We start from the raw sequence: 22,295 nt of genomic DNA, 5'->3' as shown, positions 1-22,295 counted from the left end.
TCCTCTGCCTGTGTTCCTGGCTTTTATCCCCTTTCTCCTGCTCTCCTTGTCAATTTCCAAAAATACATATACATATACATACATATTTTTGTTGTTGTAGTTGTTGTTGTTGTTGTTATGTACTGTCGAGTCAGACTGGACTCATAGCAACCCCTCCTTGGGTTTCTGAAGCGGTATCTCTATGGAAGTAGATTGCCCAACCTTCATAGGGATCGCTATGGGTCAGGTCCAACTTGACGACACATACAACAACAACAATCAATATCACATTATGTTACATTAGCTTTATACCTAAATAGTAAGTCTTCAGTTTATTGTTTTGCTTACAGATAAATATTTTTTATTTTAATTTTACTCTTTACATTTCTATATGAAGTTTAGAATTACCTTGTCAATTTCCAAAAGTTAAATTTTTTTTTTAAAAAAAGCTTGCTTGACTTTTAATTTAGTCAACATTGAATCTAAAACTTAACTTGGAGAGAGAATTGACATGTTTATATATTTTTCTGTTACAGTGGTGATATCTATTTATTTGCATCTAATTTGTAGATTTTAATAGAGAAAGCTTGCACGTCTTTCAATAAATTTCTTTATTTTTATTTGAAAGGGTATGCATACTAAATGGTATGTTAAAATATTAATTTAATACTTGTTTATTAAGGATATATAGAAATACAAATGCTTTTATTTTAAATGTTTTCAGTTGTAAATCCCACATACAATGAGTTCACTTCAGGCCTGGGTATTGCCCTCAAAATTTGTCCAAGGCTTTCTTTCCTGTTCTGGAGGGGGTTGCTTATGTCTGAGCTGGCATTCAGAGGAAGCACAAGCAGAATTTTCTCCATATAAGGAAAAGGAGTGGCTGGCACTCCCCATTCAGACCTCCAAAATATCTGTCTTGTAAGTTTCAGAGCCCCAGCAGAAGCAAGTTGGTTGGAGAAGCAAGTTAAAAGGTGGAGGGAAGATGCCTTTTTGATTTCACAGCCATATCCGTAGTATATTGACTATAGGAGCAGGGTCCACTCAAAGCCCTTGCTTCCTAGCTGACAGCATTTGCAATCAGTAGTTCTTAACACTGACTGGAAGTATATGTGCGAAGACAATTAGAAACAAACTGACCCCCAGGAAAATATGCCCTATTGATTTCAGAAGCCTGATCTATTGGTCATCTATTGTACGTAGGCATGGAGAGAGCTGGCTGTGGGAGTAAACTCTACTGCAGGGACACTTCTGTAGTAATTTGTAGTAGTCTGGTAACTGACAGTTACTGAGTGGAGGAGGGACTAGCATGCTTAGTATGGGCCCCCAGAGAGGTCTATCTTGTTGATTTCAGAGCCCCATCTGTAGGATGTTGGCTATGGGAGCATGTGCCACTCAAGACACTTGCTTTGTAGTTTATAGCAGCCTCATCAGTTCTCAGGATTGACCAGAAGTGGGTGAAGATAGACCCAAAATGATCCCCAAGGATATTTGTCCTGTTTTTTGAGGTGTTTGTTGTATGGATACACATGCAGGCCAGGTGCTGATTGAGGGAACAAGTTCCACTTAAGGGGCTCTTCTGCATAAACCTAAAGCAGCCTGGCAGCTGACAGTTGCCAGGATAGATAGGAGCTGGTATTCTCAGAACAGACCTCCTGTGAAGTCTACCTTGTTCATTTTAGAGCAGAATCTTAGGATCTTTTCTCTGCATAGACAATGGGTGTGGTGGCTGGGAAAGCAATCTCCTTTCCTGGGACTGCTTCCCCAGTTCACAGGAGCATTCAAACTACATTTCTGGGGGAGGCACAGGGAGAGTGAAAGAAGCAATTTTCCTACCTTATGTGATTCTTTCTTATTGACTCATCTCTAGTTCTCTATTGCTGTTCTCTGCTGCCTGACTCAGAGTCAGGGACTCAAAGTCCCACAAGGCTGAGGATCATTTTCTTGTTGTATTTGTAGAGACAGTGAGAATGATGATATGTTTACACCACCATCTTCCTAGAATCCACAGGAGCTATTTTCAAATATAATGACACGAAGTTGACCCAGAGAATCACTGAATACTAAGCACTAAACCAAAAACAAACCGATTGCTGTTGAGTCAGTTCCAACTCATAACAATGTTCTATTAACTATTTTCTATTTATTCCCTTCCTTTGCAGTCCATACATTTGTGGATGAGATTCTGTTACGTGTTATAGGAAGTTTTGTGACTGGAATTATAAGTTCAAAAATACTCCAACTTTGGATGGCAACTATTTTTGAAGATGACGTCAATCATATAAGTCTCAGCTTTTCAATTTTATACCTCGTCTTTTATCTTTGTAAGTGAGGGTCCTAACCCTAATATTAAATTACACAGAAGATTACAAACAAAATTATGGAAAATACCTGCCAAGGAAAAAACAGTTAAAAAAACATGTAACTTTCAATTGAGCTACAAGGAATATTTTTGTTGACATAATCTATTAAAAGAGGTCCCGGACATCAATAGCTACACTACACAAAAACAGTGCATCAAAATATGCAAAGCTGGTATTATTGGAAAAGAAATAAGTATGGTTATAAAAATTTAAATAATTTGTATGCTTGGTTTATAAGATATATAAAAAAATTTTGCCTGTCAAAGCAGAATGAATATAATTTATTCAGACCTATAAATCCTTTTAGGAACCTTGATGGCATAATGGTTAAAGCACATGGCTGCTAACAAAAAGGCTAATGATTCAAACTCATTAGCCACTCTGTGGGAAAAAAGACCTGGTCATCTGTTCCCATGAAGATATCAGCCTAAGAAACTCTATGAGGTAGTTTTCCTCTGTCCTATAGGGTCACTATAGGAATTGACTTGATGAGACACAACAACTACATAGACCCTTTATAAAAATGAGCTAGAATAAAATAATATTTCAATAAATTCAAATATTTGTGACTCTTGAAGACATACTGTTCAACCACAATGCAATGTACTTCCATAGTGACACTGCCTCAGAAACCAGAGGACGGGTCACTATGAGTTGGATCCGACTCGATGGCAGTGAGAATTAGTTTAATAGCTAAGCAAAGGAGAATTTTAAACAAATAAATGACATAACTGCCTATGAGTCAATTATACTATTCTGGGTAACTCATATCAAAAATGACATCAAAAGAGAAGTTACAAATTAAATAGAGCTAAACATTATTGTATCTGTTGGTATGATTAATCCATCACTTCATCCTCACAGAATTATCACAGATACTGATAATATGCCATGTCACTGTTCATGAACAGCCTCAGAATCATATTCAACACAGCCCTCCAGACAGCCCAACACATGATTTGCAATTGGCATATGAAATAATACTTATTTACCAAAGCTATACTATTTGTCTTTCCATTACTTTTAGGAATAAAACATTGGTGCCTTTCTCACATTCATCATTAAAAATAGTTCTGCAAGCTCTAGCTAATTCAATAAGGGAAAAAAAATTACACATATTTTGAGAGAGAAAATTGTTACATCATTTGCATTATGGTAGATTATATAGGCAAACCCAAGGCAATTAACTAATAATCTAAATCAGCAGTTTTTAAAATAAGGTATTTATATGTGCTATAAAAACGTCCATATACATTATAGAGCTAACAGAAACAAAATTAGAATAACTTCTTTACTAAAACCAAGTACCTTGAAGGAGTGAGTCAATGGGCCTGAAGGCTTGGAACCATGGTTGTGGGGATCCCAAGCTCAATTGGCACAACATAGCATCCAAAATCATTGTTCTACATCCTAATTTGGTGAGTAACAACTGAAGTCCTAAAAGCTTGTGAGCTTTTAGATAAGCTATAAGATGCAACTATTGGTCCCTCCTCATCCAGAGCAAAGAAGAGTGAAGAAAATCAAAGATGTGTGGAAACAATTAGTCCAAAGACTAAATAGACCCTCAGAACTTCAGCTTACACAACCCTGAGACTAGAAGTACTAGATGGTGCCCAGCTAGCAATGCCAACCACTCGGAAAGGGATAAAAAGTGTAGATCCTGAACAGACTGGGGAAAAACAAGTGGAACAAAATTCAAAACATAAAGTAGACCAGGATTACTGTCAGATAGAGACTGGTGAAACCTCTAAGACTAAGGCCCCAAAGTTACATTTTGGGCCTGGAATTAAAGTCATTCCTATGGCTCAACTCAGCCAAACAGTAGGCAGGCCTATAAGCTGAACCACTACACCAGGGAGATGCAATCCTTAGAACATACAGCCATAGGAGATCAGAAAAGCAGCATTTGCACAGGGAGAAAGCTAGTCAGGCAGAGATGTATAGACAAGAAGGATGTGGAGAAAGGATAACCACAGGGAGGAGGTGAGAGAGTTGTTACATTGTGGAAATTGTAATCAGTGTCATGAAACAAAATGTATATGAGCTGTTGAATATAAAATGAATCTGCTTTGTAAAACTGAACCTAAGTCACAATAAAAACTTAAAAAAAAAATTTTTTTTAATAGAATAACTTGATACAGGACAAAAATACAAAAAAAATGAATTATTTTCTTACAAATTATCAGTAACTAGTTACAAATTATTAAGAAAAATTAATTTTTTTCATGTTAATACAATGTTATAAAACAACAAAGATTTTGGGTCTAAAAATAGAAATTTGAAAGTTAACTGAGAAACATAAAATTAGAATAAATTGAGGCAGCAAAACTCCTTCTTAGAAATGCTAGAATGGCAAGATTCTTGACTGTCAGTCTAAGGTAGGAAATGCCGAATGCAAGATTGTGGGATGTAGTACTTAAAGTTGTATATCAACAGGGCTGGGCCTGGTTTTGAGTAGCCAGGCAGCTGGATGCAGTTATTCCCCATGAGGAGATTGTAATCACCTCCATGGTGCAATCTGCTGTGAGCAGCTAAATAGTTGCCTTCGGGGTGTGGACTGACTCCAGTATATATGGGGAAGCTTTGAGGCACACCATTTGGCCCGTCTGGATTGTGCACTTGGCTGGGTCTTCATCTCAGTGGCCTGCCATGTTGCTTGCTGATCTGGGGATTGTTCCTGGATTTGAACTAGTGACCTGAAGTATTGACTGCTAATCTTGGGACTGAGCCAAGTTACCTATTGATCTTAGATTCACCTGCCTCAGCAGCTAGCAGCTGCATGAGTCCGAAAAAGCCTCTAGCTTTTTAATGGGCCTGGAACAGGGGGCAGAACTGAAGCCCAAGGTCCAGGAGCTTTCACCTAGCCTATGGGGCTGGCACTTTAAGCGCAGACTTCTAGGCTCCTAAACTGTAAAAAAATAAATCCCTATTTGTTAAAGCCATCCACTTGTGGTAAGTCTGTTATAGCAGCACTAGAGAACCAAGGTATGGGGCTTCCTAACTATTCAGTGGATTAAAGCCAATTATAACCTAAAGAGTTTACAGAGTCAGGTTAATGGGTTAACAGATAGTAAGAGAACATATGCTCTTCTGGGACAATTAGAACTCTAAAGGGTGACATACCAGCCTTCTTTTCCCGAAATATTTTGTGAGCTCCATTTTGTTGCCAATGGACTGAATCCAAAGCAATGCAAGGATGTCTAGAATAACCTTTACTGCAGATTTGGTTATGAAGCTACAGAAAAACAAAGAGCAAGAACAACAACAAAAAAGACAGGTTTTGGTAATTTTTAATTTGTAATGTTTTTCAGATTAAGTGGTGTAGCCTTTCTATAAAGTCACTACCCTTTTAAGATATCTGTTATTACCTCTCTGATAAAACTTGTGCTGTTCTTGATGTTAAAACTATGTCTTTATTTCTTTCTGAAAATAGGTGAGTTAGCTGGAATGTCTGGAATATTTACTCTGGCCATTATGGGATTTTTTTTAAATTCTACAAGTCTTAAACCAGGAGTTGAACCACTTCTTATTGAGTGAGTGGCTAGCATATTTTCACTTGTTTCATGTATCAGCAGCTATCATATTGTAATAGAACCACATGCACACCTACATAGTGAAAGGATGATATTGACTTGAAAACTACCCAACTGTAAGCTCTTCCTAAAAACTGTTCCAGCAGTGCCTCAATTCTCTAATTTTAGGCAAAATTTGTAACCTTGCCTTGAACTGATGTTGGCTTTATTTCCTCACTAATTCCTCAAGTCTCTGACCATTTACCCAGCAAATTCAAGGGTATATGCCATATCCACTAGACAGGGAGGGAGCTCTGGTAGCATAGTGGCTAAGGCACTTGCCTGCTCATCAGACGGCTGGCGGTTCAAACCCACCAGCCACTCCTCGGAAGGAAGGTTGGGCAATCCTACTTCCGTAGTGATACTGCCTCGGAAACCCAAGGAGGGGTCGCTATGAGTCAGGGCTGACTTGACAGCACATAACAACAACAACTAGACAGGGACAGGATCAGCATAATACAAGGGAGAATTTGCCTCAGGGACAAAATTTAAGAAGATGACAAAAAAATTTGGTAATCAAGATAAACATTTTGATTCAGTATTTTAAAAAATTGAAAATATTAGCCCAAATCCATGGTGAACAAAATATCAAAATTATAAAGACAGGATCAATACTACTGACCGTGTCTTTTGCCTCAGGCTCCCATGTGGCTCAATGTAGAACTGCTACTGGGATGGAAGACCAGTATCTTAAGGATGATGAAGAGATGAAGGGGGCAGATGAAGAGACACCACCCAAAAGAAATTTAAAAATTAAGCTAGGGCATTTGAAGAGGGTTTTCATGTTAAAAAGAAAATATGGACAATTAAATGTAAACAAAGCTATGGGCACCATTATGCAAATTGTGACCTGCTTGACAGCACCCAGCTGAGGGGGGAGTGGACACTATGTCAGTCTAGAGGAAGGACACTTTCTATAGTGCCCAGCACACAAGTGGGAACTTGATTTAAATCACACAATGGCAATATATATGATAACAAAGGCCCTGAATGTAAGCAATGGTTTTGGGGGCTAGGGAGAAGATTAGAGAGGCTAGAAAGTCAAAATTCAGAAATTTCAGGGTATAGAATCTTTCAGAATTCTGTAGCACTTCCCCAAGATGTCATATCAGTTACAATGGATGTTTATTTCACAAGCAGCTGTTGTCCTTTTAGGTGCTGTGGAGTTGGTTCTGACTCACAGTGACCCTGTGTACAACAGAATGAAACACTGCCCTGCTCTACACCATCCTTTCAATTGTTGCTATGTTTGAGCCCATTGTTGCAGCCACTGTGCCAATCCATCTCATTGAGGACCTTCCTCTTTTTCACTGACACTCTGTTTTACCAATCATGATGTCCTTCCCCAAGGACCAGTCCCTCCCCAAGGACCAGTCCCTCCTGATAACATGTCCAAAGTATATGAGATGAAGTCTCACCATTGTCACTTCTAAGGAACATTCTGTCTATATTTCTTCCAAGATATGTACTTCTGGCAGTCCATGGTATATTCAATATGCTTCATCAACACCATAATCCAAACGTATCAACTCTTCTTTGGTCTTCCTAGTAGCTAGACAGAATTAACTGAGCCAGTTGTAAGAAGAATTTAGGTAATAAATTTTGTAAGGAAATGTTTAAATGTCTTTAAGGAAATGTTACTATATCTTTGGAAAGTGAAATGCTTCACCTTCTTGCTCTGACAACTGGCTTTCTTCCCCTGAAGACATTACCTCTCTTTCATTTTTTATAAGCTGAAGTGTCTTTCTCGCCTACATGCCCTGTCCATCCTAGAAGTAAGCAGGTGGTCTCTCCATTCATCAATGCCATTTCTAAGTCACATTTTCTCCTTCCGCGGAAGAATCCAATTTTGAAATTCATGACATCTGCCGTCTTCTTGGTGGTTGAGGTTATGTATAAAAGCCTGAGTCACAGTCTTCATTTTGTGAAAGTTTTGGCTGCCGTCTCACTCTATCACCATTCTTAGTGATGTCAGTATCCCACGGTTGATTCCTCCATCGCCTCACTTCTTCAGTTCCTTGGTTTCCTGTCCTCCTACGAGCATATATCCACAGTCTTACTTCAACCAACCTCTTACATGGTGTCTCATTACACAGTACTGCTGTAGCAGAAATACCACAGATGGATGGCTTTAAAGAACGAAAAATCACTTTCTCATAGCTCAGAAGGCTAGAAGTCCAAATTTAGCGTGTGGCTCTAGAGAGAGGTTCTTCTTTGCTTATTTCAGCTTCTAATAGTAGGAAATCCTTGGAGGTCTTGGACTTGCAGATTCATCTGTCTCTGTGCATGCCTCTAATCTACACTTTTTAGTAACTGAGAAGTGATTAGGGTTAGGACACACACCCCTATACTGATTGCCTCATAAATATCACAAAAAACAAAACATACAACTCCATTACTAAACAGGATTACATTCATAGATATAGGTGTTAGTATTCTGATAGATATTTTAACCAGTTGTCAATTCTAACTCATGACAACCCTCACTTCTTTCATGTATCATTTTGTTTCATACATCATCTTGTTGGAAAGAAACCTTTAAACAAACACCTTGTATAAACTAGGAATTACTTCCTTATCAGACTGAACAATCTTTCATTCCTGGCAAATTGACATCTCTAAAATGTCATAGGTTCATATCATCCCTTTATGCTAATAGCTGTGCAACATTGGGCTCTAAAAAGATAGAGAGACAGAGAGATAGACAGGCAGACAGACAGAAGATAAGGAGATGCTTAGACCTTATAGACTCACTCAGAATATCTGAAGATGAGATCTTGTGGCACCTGACTTTTAAAAATACAACCAAAGATGTACAGATGTGAGTCAACTCAGACTCATAGTGACCTCTCCTTGGGTTTCCGAGGCAGTATCACTACAGAAGTAGATTGCCCAATCTTTCTTCCAAGGAGTGGCTGGTGGGTTTGAACCACCAGCCTTCTAGTTAGCAATCAAATGCTTTAGCACTATGCCACCAACGCATCTACTTTAAAAGATCTAAGTTTATTAGGACAACTCATGATCTCCAAATGAAGAAAAGGGATTTTAAAAATATATATATTCATGGGCTCCTTTTCTTGTCTGACTTAATAGCCTGAGTTTGATAGAGACTGATTCCTTAAGAATATGGTTTCTTCCTCATCAGGTTTCTCCTATTAATTCCTACCATGTATCAAAGAGTCTTGACAGTTTCTCCATAACTGTTATTTAACTGATTTGATTAATTATTGTGTTAATTGGCAAAACTGTGATTTTTGGCATTTGGTAACATTTTCCCACATTGTTAGGAGATTTTTAATCATTTCATTGTAATGAGTAATAAAGTAATGATTATGGTTTATATTTGCCTTTCATATGACTAAATTGGGAGCTCTGGTAGCATAGTGGCTAAGGCACTTGACTGCTAACCAGAAGGCTGGCGGTTGAAACCCATCAGCCACTCCTCGGAAGGAAGGTTGGGCAATCCTACTTCCGTAGTGATACTGCCTCAGAAACTCAAGGAGGGGTCGCTATGAGTCAGGGCTGACTCGAGGGCACATAACAACAACAAACAACAACAACATGACTAAATTATTCTACTCAATTAATGTTTCCAAGCAATTTCATTAATTATGTGGGTAGATTCATGGAGAGATTTTTTTTTCCCCCACAGATATCTACACAGTGCAATAAAGGGATATGCTTTTTGTAGGGAAGTCAGAAGAACAGTAAATAATACAAAAATTACACAATTGCTAGAAAATATATCTTAGTATTTTTTTCCTTTAGTGTCAGATACAATGTATGAATACAGAAGATAACATAATTAGAAGTAGGGCCATACATATACAAGAAAGGGATGTAATAAAGCTCAGTCAGAGAAAACTATTTTTAAAAAATGGGCTCATTATTTCCTATGCCGGAGTATTGTATATTCAGTGTTTCTCTGATAATCTTTATGTGTCCCTTTGAAATTCAGAAACAGAAATTTTCTTTGAAGGTAACAAAAAGGGTTTACTTTTAGTATAAAAATTGTTTTTTAGGCAAAAGCAGTATTTCTGGAGACAAGAATATCTCCAACACCAAACATGTTGCTGTTGAATTGATTCCGACTCCTGGCTACCCCATGTTTTATAAAATAGAACTGCTCCACTGGTTTTTCTTGGCTATAATCTGTATGGAAGGAGATCGGCAGGCATGGGTTCAAACAGCCAACATTCAGATTAGCAGCCGATCACAAACCACTTGCACCACTATGAAGTTCAAAGTGTCTCAGGGACAGAATCAAGCTAGCAATGTGGAAAACCAAATTCCTTTCCCTCATTAAATGGTATTCATGGGCCTTTCTTAAATTTTCAATTTTTTTTTTTGTTATAATATATGGACATTAAAGAGGTAAAATATACAGAAAGATAAAAAGAAATAAGGTTTAAAACAGAGAGTTGTATGGGCCTAAACCTAAACAGGTCCAATTTGGAATTTGAATGTCTGTTTTCAAATTGCTTTATGTGCAACTGGTAAGAACTTGAATTCTGGGAACAATGTAGGATATTCTTGGCCTCTGAAGAACTTGAATATTTACACTCTCATAAGATCAAAATGGAGAATCTACAAATGGATTCATATAAATGAAAGGTTCATTCACATCTTCTGAGAACTAGCCAGATTTTAGGCAAAGACTTACTTCTATCACTATTTAAATCAAAGTTAAGAATTTAGCATTCCTTTTAAAAAGAAATGATTTTAGCTTTTCCTAATGCAACAAAATGGGGAGGGGCAAGCCAGCATTGGTGATTCAGTAGTAGAATTCTTTCCTTCTGTGAGGAGACCCTGGTTCAATTTCCCGGCGAGTACACCTCTTGCATAGCCACCACTCTTGTGGCAGTGGAAGCTTGCATGTTGCTGTGATGCTGAACAGATTTTGGCAGAGCTTCCAGACTAAGATGACTAGGAAGAAAGGTCTGGCAATCTAACTCCAATAATGAGCCAAAGAAAGAAAAGAAAACCTTATTAATCACAATGGTTAGGACTGCAACCAATCATGGGGATGGTGCATGACAGGGTAGTGTTTTGTTCTGTTATGCGTGAGGTAGCCATGAGTCCAAGACTGACTTGAGAGCAGCTAACAGCTACAAAACAAAGACTTTACATTCAGTGTTGTTGAGCTACATGATTCACATACCTGAATGACTGAGTTCTATTAAACTGTATAACAACACCTAAATATTTCATTCAAAATCAGTCAAAAAAGAATGACACTGATTTACATGTGGTGTAAACTGGTTACATTGCATTAGAATTATCTGTTTACATAACTTTGCACTTCTTGTCCTCAGTTAGATTTTAAACCCCTTGACTTTTGATAAATTTCCTAATTCATCTTTATTTTCCCAGCACAGTGGCTCCCATTGAGAAGTCTTGCAAAAAATATATGTCAAATTAATTAACCATAATTAACTATGTTTTTTTTTTTTTTCTGAAACTACAGATTCTGGAATTGTCTATCATTTGTTTCATTTCTTATGGTGTTTACATTCACTGGACTTCTAATTCCTGCACAAACGTATTTACATGTAACATTTTCTGATATATATTTTTCATTAAATATGTATTTCACACTGATGGTTTTAAGGTGAGAACACCGTTTGAATTTTTTTACTTATAGGAAATTGAATAAATCTGAAGATAATATTTTAAGTAATAAAAAGCTTTATATATTAGAATGAATAGTCAACTCTTTTTTTATGAGCTTTGTATTTTTTTAATTATATTTTATTTCTTTTTATTGTAATTTGGGTGACAGTTTACAGGGTAAATTGGTTTTCTATTCAACAATCCATACACATTCTGTTTTGTGACACTTACTGCAATCCCCACACTATACGCCATTCTTCCCACCTCCTCCCTGTGCCCACCCCTTCCCATCATCCTTCCTTCTCACCCTCTCCCTCCTTCCTTGCTCTATCGCTGGGCAAATGCTGTCCTCTTGATCTCATCTGCTTGATTTATGTAATGACTGCATACCTTCTTGATGTTGCTGTTTATTTATGGGTCTATCATTTGGCTGCCAGCTGAGTCACGGAGCTTAAGCTCAGTTCCTAGCTTGAAGGGTTTCTAAGGGCTATAGTCTCAAGGATTCCACTAGTCCTCTTCAGAGCAGTAGTCTGGTCTCTTATGATTTTGAATTTTGTTCCACATTTTCTCCTACTCTGTCTGGGGCTTTTATTGTGATCCCTTTCAGAGCTGTTAGTAATGATAGCCAGGTACCATCTGGTCTTCTGGTCTCAGGGTCATAGAGGTTAGGGTTCTCATGCTCCATTAGTCCTTTGGACTAATTCTTTCCTGGATCTTTGATTTTCTTCACTCCTTTTTTGCTCCGGGCAGGAAGAGACAAACAGCTACACCTTATATAGCCACTCACAAGCTTTTAAGACTCCAGTTACCACCAAAGTGGATGTAGAAAATTGTCTTTATGGACTGTGTTATGCCAATTGATCTTAATGTCCTCCAAGACTATGGTGCTGAGCTTCCATACCCAGTGTCTCATTCCTTCAAGGCATTTGGTTTTGACTAAGATGTTTTTGTAACTTTGTCCCCTGTATGCTCTACATACATGGATATATTGGTAGCACATATAAATACATAGGTAGAGATAGCCTCTGTCAAACTTGTATATAATCCCATTGCCTTCCCATCCCTGTTCAAAATGAGTGTCTATCTATGTATCCCCTTGTAAGTTACTGTTATTACTGTTATTGCAGGTTGTATATGTAATAGTATTCGTGTTTCTTGCCTTTAACTCTTGTGCTTCTTGTGTCTTCCATTGCCTTGATCGTTTTGTGCTGACCTCCCCCTTATGGTGTAATGCCTTTCCCTTCACCCAAGTTAACATGGTTCTACCTTCTAGCTGGTAATTTTCCCTCAGTTTCCCTTCCACCCCTGGGCACCTTCAAAGAAAAATTCTTTCTGTGTGTAAACTTCCTCTTAACTTTTTACAATAGTTGTTTCCATATTTTTGCTATTGGGAATAAAGATGTTATGAACATGGGTTTCATATATCTGTTCATTTCACAGCTCTTATATCTCTAGTATATATTCCTAGTAGTGGGATTGCTGGATCATATAGTATTTCTATTTCCAACTTCTTAGGGAAGCACCATACCGCTTTCCACAGTGGTTACACCATTTTACAGCCCCACCTACAGTGTCTGAGGGTTCCAGTTTCTCCATACTCTTGCCAGCATTTGCCTTCTATTTTTATGAACTTTGCTACTAATGCTGGGGTGAGAGGATATCTCATTGTTGTTTCGACTTGCATCTCTCTAATGGCTAATGATCGTGAGCATTTCTTCATGTGTTTGTTTGTCTGAATGAGAACAAGCAGTCAACTCTTAAACTTTGCAAAGAATCATCAGGAAATTAGTCTTTTTTCAGTTTTAAGCCACATTTCAGGAAGCATAACCACCTTGTAATATTTTTGAGAATTAAAAAGAAGAAAAATAAATATTTCATAATCTTATTATCCAGAAGCAACCACTATTGGCACTTTACATACTTCATCCATTTTTTTTTTCCTGTGAGCTTTATGAAGTCAAACATCCATCATAAATTTTTAAAAATTATCTTGTTTTGGTTGGTTAATATTATGTAAGAAACAATTTCCTAATAATTAAAAATTAGAGTTTTAAATAACATTTAGAAAAAAGTAAGAAAGTGCCTTTTTATGTTTTCTTGCTCAATGTTTGTAGTCCCTTTTTCCAATTTTAAGAGGCATAAAAATGTCATAAAGGAGAATAAACCACCATAATGGGAGTCTCATATTTAATTTCTATTACTCACATTGCTAACATTCTATTTGCTATCTAGGAAAATTAGTTGATAATTGACATCAAGTTTGCTAATGCCAAGAAGTTGAACATTAGTCCCAAAATACCAGATGCATTTAATGTAGATTATAGAAATGATATGTTACTGAAAAGAGAAATATAAATGAATTGACCAATATTGGCCAGATTCAGCAATATTAAGCTCTTTGGTGGGGGGAAGAGGTGATATTTTCTTCTCATTTTTATTCATTAGATTTTCTTTTATTCCTTTTTGGGATCCAGAATATATCCACAAACTGTCTCTGGTAGGTTTTTTTTTTTTTTTTTCCTTTTGAAGAATGATGTGAAATCACCCTACAATTCCCTTAGGAGAAAGAAATTGGGAGAACAGTGGTATTCTTATAATTCTGTGGAATGTCCCTGCCTTTCTATGTTGCTATGACAATCATGTGTGAAAAATGGCACATTTGTCTGAAAGTTGGAAATTTCACAGGGAATGGATAAGAATAGAGTGAAATAAAATGAAAATAAACTCCTATGACAAGAATAACTTTTAAAAAATTATTTTCTCTTTTAGACTTCTGGTCATTCTATTGATGAGCCCTCTTTTATCTCGACTTGGCCATGGGTTCAGCTGGCGTTGGGCATTCATAATGGCCTTGAGTGAAATGAGAGGGATCCCTAATATAAACATGGCAGTTCTACTTGCCTACGACTCTTCCGTTGGAAGTGAGAAGGAAAAATCTCAAGTAAAGAACTTTGTATTTTTTTTTATAGATTATAAAGCTGTTGATATGTGCTAAAATAACAATATTTCAATAAATAAATTCCAATAATTTATTTCAATAGATTTCAGTAGTGAGTTATCTCAAATCCACCGGGACTGCTGGAATGATTTAGCTTTGATGGGAAGACCGAGGAAATGAGAAACAACTGGCAATTATCTTCCTCCCCATTACTAGTATTCAAATTCCTCTTCAAACATGAACATCTATTAACATAGGACAACCTAGATTAATTTGTATATGAAATTGTCATAGACACTTACTTTGTATTATATTTTTCATTCTAGATGTTATTTCATGGAGTGTCTGTATGTTTTATTACCTTGATTTGCAATAAATTTATTTTGCCACTGGCAGTTGCTAAACTAGGTAAGCTCTGCTAATTTGTATTGTGAATGAAGGGAAACTATTGTAGATATGCTAAAGAAATACTAATGATGAATAATCCATACAAATATAAGTCAATGCTGCTTAATTAGAGAGAAATAGAACCTATAATTAAAATACATTAATGGCTTAGACCAATAGGCTTGCCTATGTAAAAAGGATGATTTGCATTAGTCCAGTTTAACTAAAATAATAGTATGAGTTTATTTATTTATTTATTTATTCACCAAACTTTTATTAAGAGCTTACTATATGCTGATAATGAATGATGAAGCTTACATTAGAATGAGGAAAAAAAGGCAATAAGCAAGTCATATAAGATGATATCAGAGAGTCCCATGGACATTGATGAAAACAAACCACAAATTGACATAAAACAGAGAACACAACAGGTGCTCAGTTGTTGAGGAAGACAGAAGAAAAGGAATATATTTAAAGAACCAAAGGAGGTTTGAGGAGTTGACACCTTAGAGAATAATAAGGACAGTGAAGGAAGATCAGATGGAAAAGGTAAAATGGAGTTACATACAAAAAACCTTGAAGGTCATAGTAAGAAGTTATGGTTTTATTCCAAGGGAAAAAGTAATTCATTGATTGGTTTTAAGCAATTAAGTGTCATTATATGAATAAGGTCTTAAAAGGACTGCTCTAGTAACAATCTGCTATATGCAGATAACACAACCTTGCTTACTGAAAGTGAAGATGTCTTGAAGCACTTACTGATGAAGATCAAAAACTACAGTCTTCAGTATGGTTTACACCTCAACAAATGGACCAATAAGTCCTCACAAATGGATCAATAAGCAGCATCATGATAAATAGAGAAAAGATTCTTACTGTGGATCATCTGTTTCCTTGCACTGATGTCAGTGAGCATCTGCTCTTGGAACATTATTGCTTTCACAGGAGCTTCTATGGCACATACAAAAAAAGGAATTTGTGTCTGTTAGTAAAAGTCCTTCACACCTTAATGAGGTGCTATGCTTTGTTTAATCAGCATAGAACTGTCTCCTGTTCACTCTGTGCAAGTCACTTTACATTCCATGAATTTCAGAGTTGATAAAATGTTGTGTTGGTAGGTGAGTTAATCATTTAGCATAATAGTAGAAAGCACACCATTTGGAGCTGGGCCTCTAATTAGCCAGATGTGTGACCCTGAGCAATTTACTGAACTCTTCAGTGGCTCTATTTCCTCATCGGTCAAATTGAGAAAAAAGACTGGCCACAAAAGGCAAAAACACATTGCTAAAGGGGCAGGGAGGCCATATCTTCTGACCTCCTCTAACCCCACAAGAGGAGAACAGAATCATCATCAGTAGCCCAAGGCCTATTCCTGTGAGGCCAGACATGCTGCCTCCCTCCAGGCCTTTCACCAACCCTAAAACGAACTGTTCCTCCCGCAGCACCCACCACCTCTCTGCTGGGTTCAGTAATTTGCTGAAGTGGCCACACAGACCTCACAGATTATGGGGTTTATTAGAGAAGCACCAGGCTACAATTCAAGTTCAGGAAAAATGCTCAGTCTCGCTCAGCCAGCTGGCTCTCAGCCAACAGTCTCTCTCAGCTACTCTCCCAGTAATGCATGTCTCTTGGTGTCTCTCTCAGCAATGCATGTCTCTCAGTGTTTCTTTGTCAGCAGCACATGTCTCTCAGGAGTGTGTTTCTCTCAGCAGCACATCTTTCTCCACCAGCAGTCAGAGAGACTTCTTCTGCCTCTAGGAGGCCTCCTTTTGAGCCTGGCAGAGTGGCCAAACTAACCAATCATGACATCAGAATTCTAAGCACCTGAGAGAGAGTGAACTTCCCAGAAAATTACTTTGTGCTTCTCCCAACAGAAATACCCCAGGTGGATAACTAACAATCAGGGACTACTTGGTTGCTCATGTTCAATTCCACCACAGAGTTTACAAAGACTTATGGCCAGAAAAGCCATACCAAATTTACTACACTGCACACATGCAAAGTGCTGAGATTTTGTATCTAGCTTGTAGTAAGTACTCAATAAATATGAGCTATTATTTTTATGATAATGACAATGATGATTTATCTTAGCTTTTATGAAAAAAGATGTGAAACTAGAAAAGGTTGAAATTTTTAGTGTTTTAATTATGATCAGACAAGTTATACTGGGTCTTTATTTAATTTTTTAGTGTTGAGTGGCAGTATGTGAAGATAAGAATAAAAGCAAGCATTGTAATCCATATCAAAGAGTTGGTTTCCCTGATATTTATAATATTTGTTCTCTGTGTCAAAGGTCTTCATGATGTCTCATCAACAAAATATAAATCACTTTATCATACATATAAACAATTTCAAGAGCTAACCAAATCTATAGCCTCTACACTCAAATTTGACAGAGATCTTGCTAATGCTGATTGGAGCATTGTTGAGAAAGCAATTATGTTTCAAAACCCATATGCGGTAAGCAAATTTTTTTTTGTTTATTCCTTCAAAGTAGGTATGATTGGTCTAAATAAAGTTAACTCATGCCACAAATATTAATTTATGATTTTTAATGAATTGTGTATTGTATTGAATCATGTTGTATTGGTAACTCCTTTATTTGTCATAATAGTAAGAAAGAGACCTTTAATTATCAATCAATAACATATATGTATTGTTTTCCTACTATTCAAAAGGAATTTGGTGATGACTGTGGGGCAATGTAAAAGTCACAACCCCTTTGAGTATATAGACAATAAATTGTGTAAATTTTTTTAAAAGAGTGTATTGTTGTTGTTGTTATTTGCTGTCGAGTCGCCCCCGACTCATAGCGACCCCTCCTTGGGTTTCCGAGGCAGTATCACTACGGAAGTAGGATTGCCCAACCTTCCTTCCGAGGAGTGGCTGGTGGGTTTGAACCGCTAGCCTTCTGGTTAGCAGTCAAGTGCCTTAGGCACTATGCTACCAGAGCTCCTAAAAGAGTGTATTAGAGATGCCTATATTAGGAGCTCTGGTAGTGTAGTGGCTAAGGCACTTGACTGCTAAACAGAAGGCTAGTGGTTCAAACCCACCAGCCACTCCTTGGAAGGAAAGTTGGGCGACCTACTTCTGTAGTGATACTGCCTCAGAAACTCAAGGAGGGGTCGCTATGAGTCGGGTCCGACTCGATGGCAAACAACCACAACATATTAATGCCTTATAAAATGGCTACTTTAAAAAAAAAAAAAAAAAAGCAGGTTTAGGGTGGGGTAACCTTTATTCATTCATTTATTTAGCATTTATTTGGGTTACTGTATGTGCCAAACAATTACTAGACCCTGTTGTTGTTGTTATTTGCCATCAAGTCACACCCGACTCATAGTGACCCCTTCTTGAGTGTCCAAGGTGGTATCACTATGGAAGTAGATTGCCCAACCTGTCTTCTGAGGAGTGGTTGGTGGGTTTGAACCACCAGCCTTCTGGTTAGCAGTCAAGTGCCTTAGGCATTATGCTACCAGAGCTCCTTACTAGACCCTGTTGTTGTTGTTGTTGTTTGCTGTCGAGTCGGCCCGACTCATAGCGACCCCTCCTTGGGTTTCCGAGGCAGTATCACTACGGAAGTAGGATTGCCCAACCTTCTTTCCGAGGTTGTGTTTAAAATTATTATTAGGTCTTTGTGCATTTGTGTGCATGTGTGTTTGTGTGTGTTTGTGGGATAGAATTCAAAGCCAGTACCATATGTTTAGCTGTGGGTGAGATGTCAACTTCTGCTTCTGATTATGTGCTTTAGAGTCTCTGTGGCCAGACTTTTTATTCATTCAAGAGCACTCAGTTAGTTGTGGTTTCCATAAAGGGAAATAGCACAAATTGTCCTGGATCTTCTCAGTGCTACTGCTGCTTTGCCATCTGCAATGCTTTCCTCCGTCACACAATATTGAGGACTCAACGTTTCGGATTGTAGAGGTTACATAATTAGCATCTATGGAATAAGATTTCCCAAAACCCATTTCATATACACTACACAATGCGTGAAGCTCCAATAAAGGACTCAGAATTAACCCCTGCACCTTCAGGAATACTGCAAGGATTTCTGTATGGAGCATTAGTAGGCCAAACCCAAGAATTTTCTCTAGTAGCTCCCAATACCTGATTGTAGCCTTTTTGCTGATCAGGCTGCATCAGAATCATGTGGAAAACTTGTTAAAAATATTAACTTCTCAACCTTACCCTGGAGATTTGATGCATATGGTCTGGGGGGGGGGAGCGGATATGTTATTGTAACCTGCTACCCAGTTAATTCCAGTCCAGTTGAATCAAGATTGAGGACCACCACTCTGATACTTGATCAGTTTCAGAAGATAAATGATTAAACCCTAGCATTCCCCTCATAAGAGGACATGAAGGATATTATAATATTAAAGATAGAACACTGGTCTAGCACTCAGAAAACCTGGGTTTATATCCTGGCTTTGACACTTAATAAATAGCTTTGTGATCCTGAACAAATCATTCATCCTTTCTGAGCTTTAGATTTCCTCATTTATAAAATGATGTTATCCGTATTCCCATTTTATTATGTGTCCATTTTCTATCTACATTAAATGACAAGTTTCAAGCAGTAGTTCTCTTAGTTTGGCAGGATCAGAATCATTTAATGAGTTTCAAAAAATGTAGATTGTTGGGTTCTAGCCCCTAGAGTTTCTGATTCAGCAGGTCTAGGGTGTCCCTGGGTAGTGCAATGGTTAAGTGCTCAACTACCAGCTGAAAAGATGGTGGTTTGAACTCACCCAGAGATGTCTTAGAAGACAGGCCTAGTGATCTGCTTTTGAAAGGTCACAGCCTTGAAAACCCTATGAAGTAGTTCTACTCTGTACACATAGGGTCCCCATAAGTTGAAATCAGCTGCAACCAACAGCAAGAGCCAGGTAGAGCCTAACAATTCACAGATGATGCTGAATGCTTGGAGGGAAGGGATGTGCGCAGTAAGAACCACTTATTTAAAGTATGATCATATAAATAGCTTTTGTAAATTCCTAATAATGACATATAAAAGTAAGAATATAATATAATCTTTACAGAAAAAAAATTTGGCAAATATTTTACCTTCAGCATAAACTGAGCAAATGATGGGAAAACTCATCTAATTATGTTTATATACCTACCAGATTTTTTATCATTTTTCAAACCAAATTGCTTTGCCAGTTGCTTGGTCTATGCTAATAATATGTTAATGGTATTTTTTTTTTTTTTTTTAATTGTGTTTTTCTTAGGCAAGTCAAGAAGAAACAACAGGCCATCAGATGGTGAAGTGTCCAGACTGTAACAAGGAAATAGATGAGACCCATAACATTGAAGCAATGGAGCTGGCCGACAGACGTCTTTTGTCAGCACAAATAGTTAATATTTTATTATACTCTTTTAAAATTATTTCTTTGGCCTCAAATTATACTGAAAGATTTCTCTCTTGAAGACATTTTGATTATGCACACTGGCAAAATTTAGTAGATGATTTACAAATTTTGGGCAATGTACTTCTGTAGTGACACCACCTCAGAAACCCAAGGAGGGGTTGCTATGAGTAAGATCCGACTCCACAGCACATAACAACAACAACAACAAGAAGGGAAGTCATAGGAATCTTCTTGGTTGTAAATAAAAAAAGAGAGGAAAGCAAAACAACGCAAATTAGCTTAAGTAAAAGGTGTTTTTGTTTGGTTGTTGTTTGTTTTTTTAATAGGATTGGGAATTTCACAGATCCCAATAGCAGGAATTATAACTGCTTATCATTAAATCTGGTTAGGCATTCAGTTCTATTATACTGCCTATCACCGGATAGTAATGGTAATAGAAAGTGATAGTAATAGAAAGTGCTGCCAGTTTTTCATGGAAAGATATCACTGAGTTCTTTAACTATTACATGTAGAGGGTAGTATGTTTTCATATCAAAGCTTGGATAAAAATTTTAGGGAAAATTTTTAACATAGTAGCATATGGGACTCTGTGGTAAATTGCTATTAATCTAGTTAGCATTTTCTGTTTAGGTCAGGGTCCTAGCTAACTGCCATGACTCATCCAGCAACCTCTATAAATGTTCATGTTGGGTCTTCCCCACTGCACACGGAGCTATATATATATATATAATTCATTGTTCAGCAATTTCAACCACACAGAATTCCAGCACTCTACTTGCTCAGTCTAAATTGGGAAATGGGAGGTCTATATTGTATAATTGTTCCCTCTTTGGTAGTAATCTTGAAAGATGTTCTGGTTACCTAGTGCTGCTCTGACAAGAATATACCACAAATGGGATGGCCTTAACAAACAGAAGTTTATTCTTACAATTTGGAGGCTTTTAAGTCTAAGTTCAAAGTGCCAGGCTCTGGGGGCTGGGTGAAAGCCCTCAACCTTGGGTTGCAGCTCTGCCTTCTGCCCCCGACCCACTGAAGATGGAGGCTTTTCTTCACTCAGGCAGCTGCTGGCTGCTGAGGCTAACAGACCCAAGGTTGACGAGTAAAAAGACACAGTCCCGATGTTACCAAACCACATGGCAGGCCATTAGTTCAAGTCCATAGTAAGTCCCAAGGTTGGCAGAGCATGGCAGGCTGCTGAACAATGACATGGCTACATGCAGGGTCCAAGCATGCCATAAGCTAGAGACCATTTCCCAAGCCTCTGCTTATATACAGGGAGCAAATCACATTCCTAAGGCAGCTACTCAGCTGCTCCCAGTAGATTCCACCATGGAGTTGATTACCAGTCTCATCATGGGGAATACTACATCCAGCTGCCCAGCCATTCAACCAGGCCCAGCCAAGTTGACACACAAACTGAACTACCACAACAGACAAGATGAGTCTCAAAGGTAGCTTTGCCAAGGACCTGAATAATTCCTTTAATGATTGAGGCAATCCCAAGAAAGAGGAAGTTTATGCCATAAGGTGCTTTGTTCCACAAGCAGGTTTCTCACCTGTTCTACCAACTTTAATGTTTCTCTTTATTTATTTATTTATTTGTTTTTATTTTAAGAGCTTGTTTTACATTCAAAGTTATGTGTACATTTAGTTTCACTCCTCATTTACCATGCCCAACCCTAACCCAGTCTCCTCCCTTCCCTCTGTAACCCTCCCCTTGTGCCCTTCATATTTATGCACTGCTCTTTGTCCTACATTTCTTCAATTTGAATGTTGGTCCTCTGGTGCCCTGTGATCTATTGCTCTAAGGGATGTATTACCATAGAGTATGTGGGTGCATCACCCTGGGTTGAGTGGTCTGCGTGTAAATCTTGTTAACTATTGGGCTGAGACCCAGCCCCTGGGGGTGAGTTTTATTCCAGGCACAGAATATATTCCAGGGCCATAGTATTGGGGGTCTCACCAGATTTCATCTGACCAGTAATTCTGGTCATTATTGAGTTTTTGGATTTTGTTCCACGTTTTCCCTCCCACTCTATCCAGGATCTCCAGATTTGATCCTTTCCTGAGT

The 22,295-nt window shown here is 37.8% G+C and overlaps 1 protein-coding gene across 1 annotated transcript in view; it reads left to right on the top strand.

Annotated features, from left to right (window-relative positions):
• The window catches only part of SLC9C1 (solute carrier family 9 member C1), a 173,010-nt gene that overhangs the window by 72,805 nt on the left and 77,910 nt on the right, over nt 1-22,295 (top strand). Inside the window, exons 6-12 of the mRNA XM_007947443.1 lie at nt 2,142-2,303; nt 5,776-5,875; nt 11,382-11,525; nt 14,297-14,468; nt 14,792-14,873; nt 17,146-17,312; nt 20,084-20,209. Coding sequence (XP_007945634.1) covers nt 2,142-2,303; nt 5,776-5,875; nt 11,382-11,525; nt 14,297-14,468; nt 14,792-14,873; nt 17,146-17,312; nt 20,084-20,209 — 953 coding nt within the window. The remainder of the gene's footprint in view (nt 1-2,141; nt 2,304-5,775; nt 5,876-11,381; nt 11,526-14,296; nt 14,469-14,791; nt 14,874-17,145; nt 17,313-20,083; nt 20,210-22,295) is intronic.

Source organism: Orycteropus afer, unplaced genomic scaffold (genome assembly GCF_000298275.1).
Source record: "Orycteropus afer afer isolate SDZICR_OR568_19922 unplaced genomic scaffold, OryAfe1.0 scaffold00184, whole genome shotgun sequence".
NCBI classification, from domain to species: Eukaryota; Metazoa; Chordata; class Mammalia; order Tubulidentata; family Orycteropodidae; genus Orycteropus; species Orycteropus afer.
This window is presented reverse-complemented; position numbering and strand designations above follow the sequence as displayed.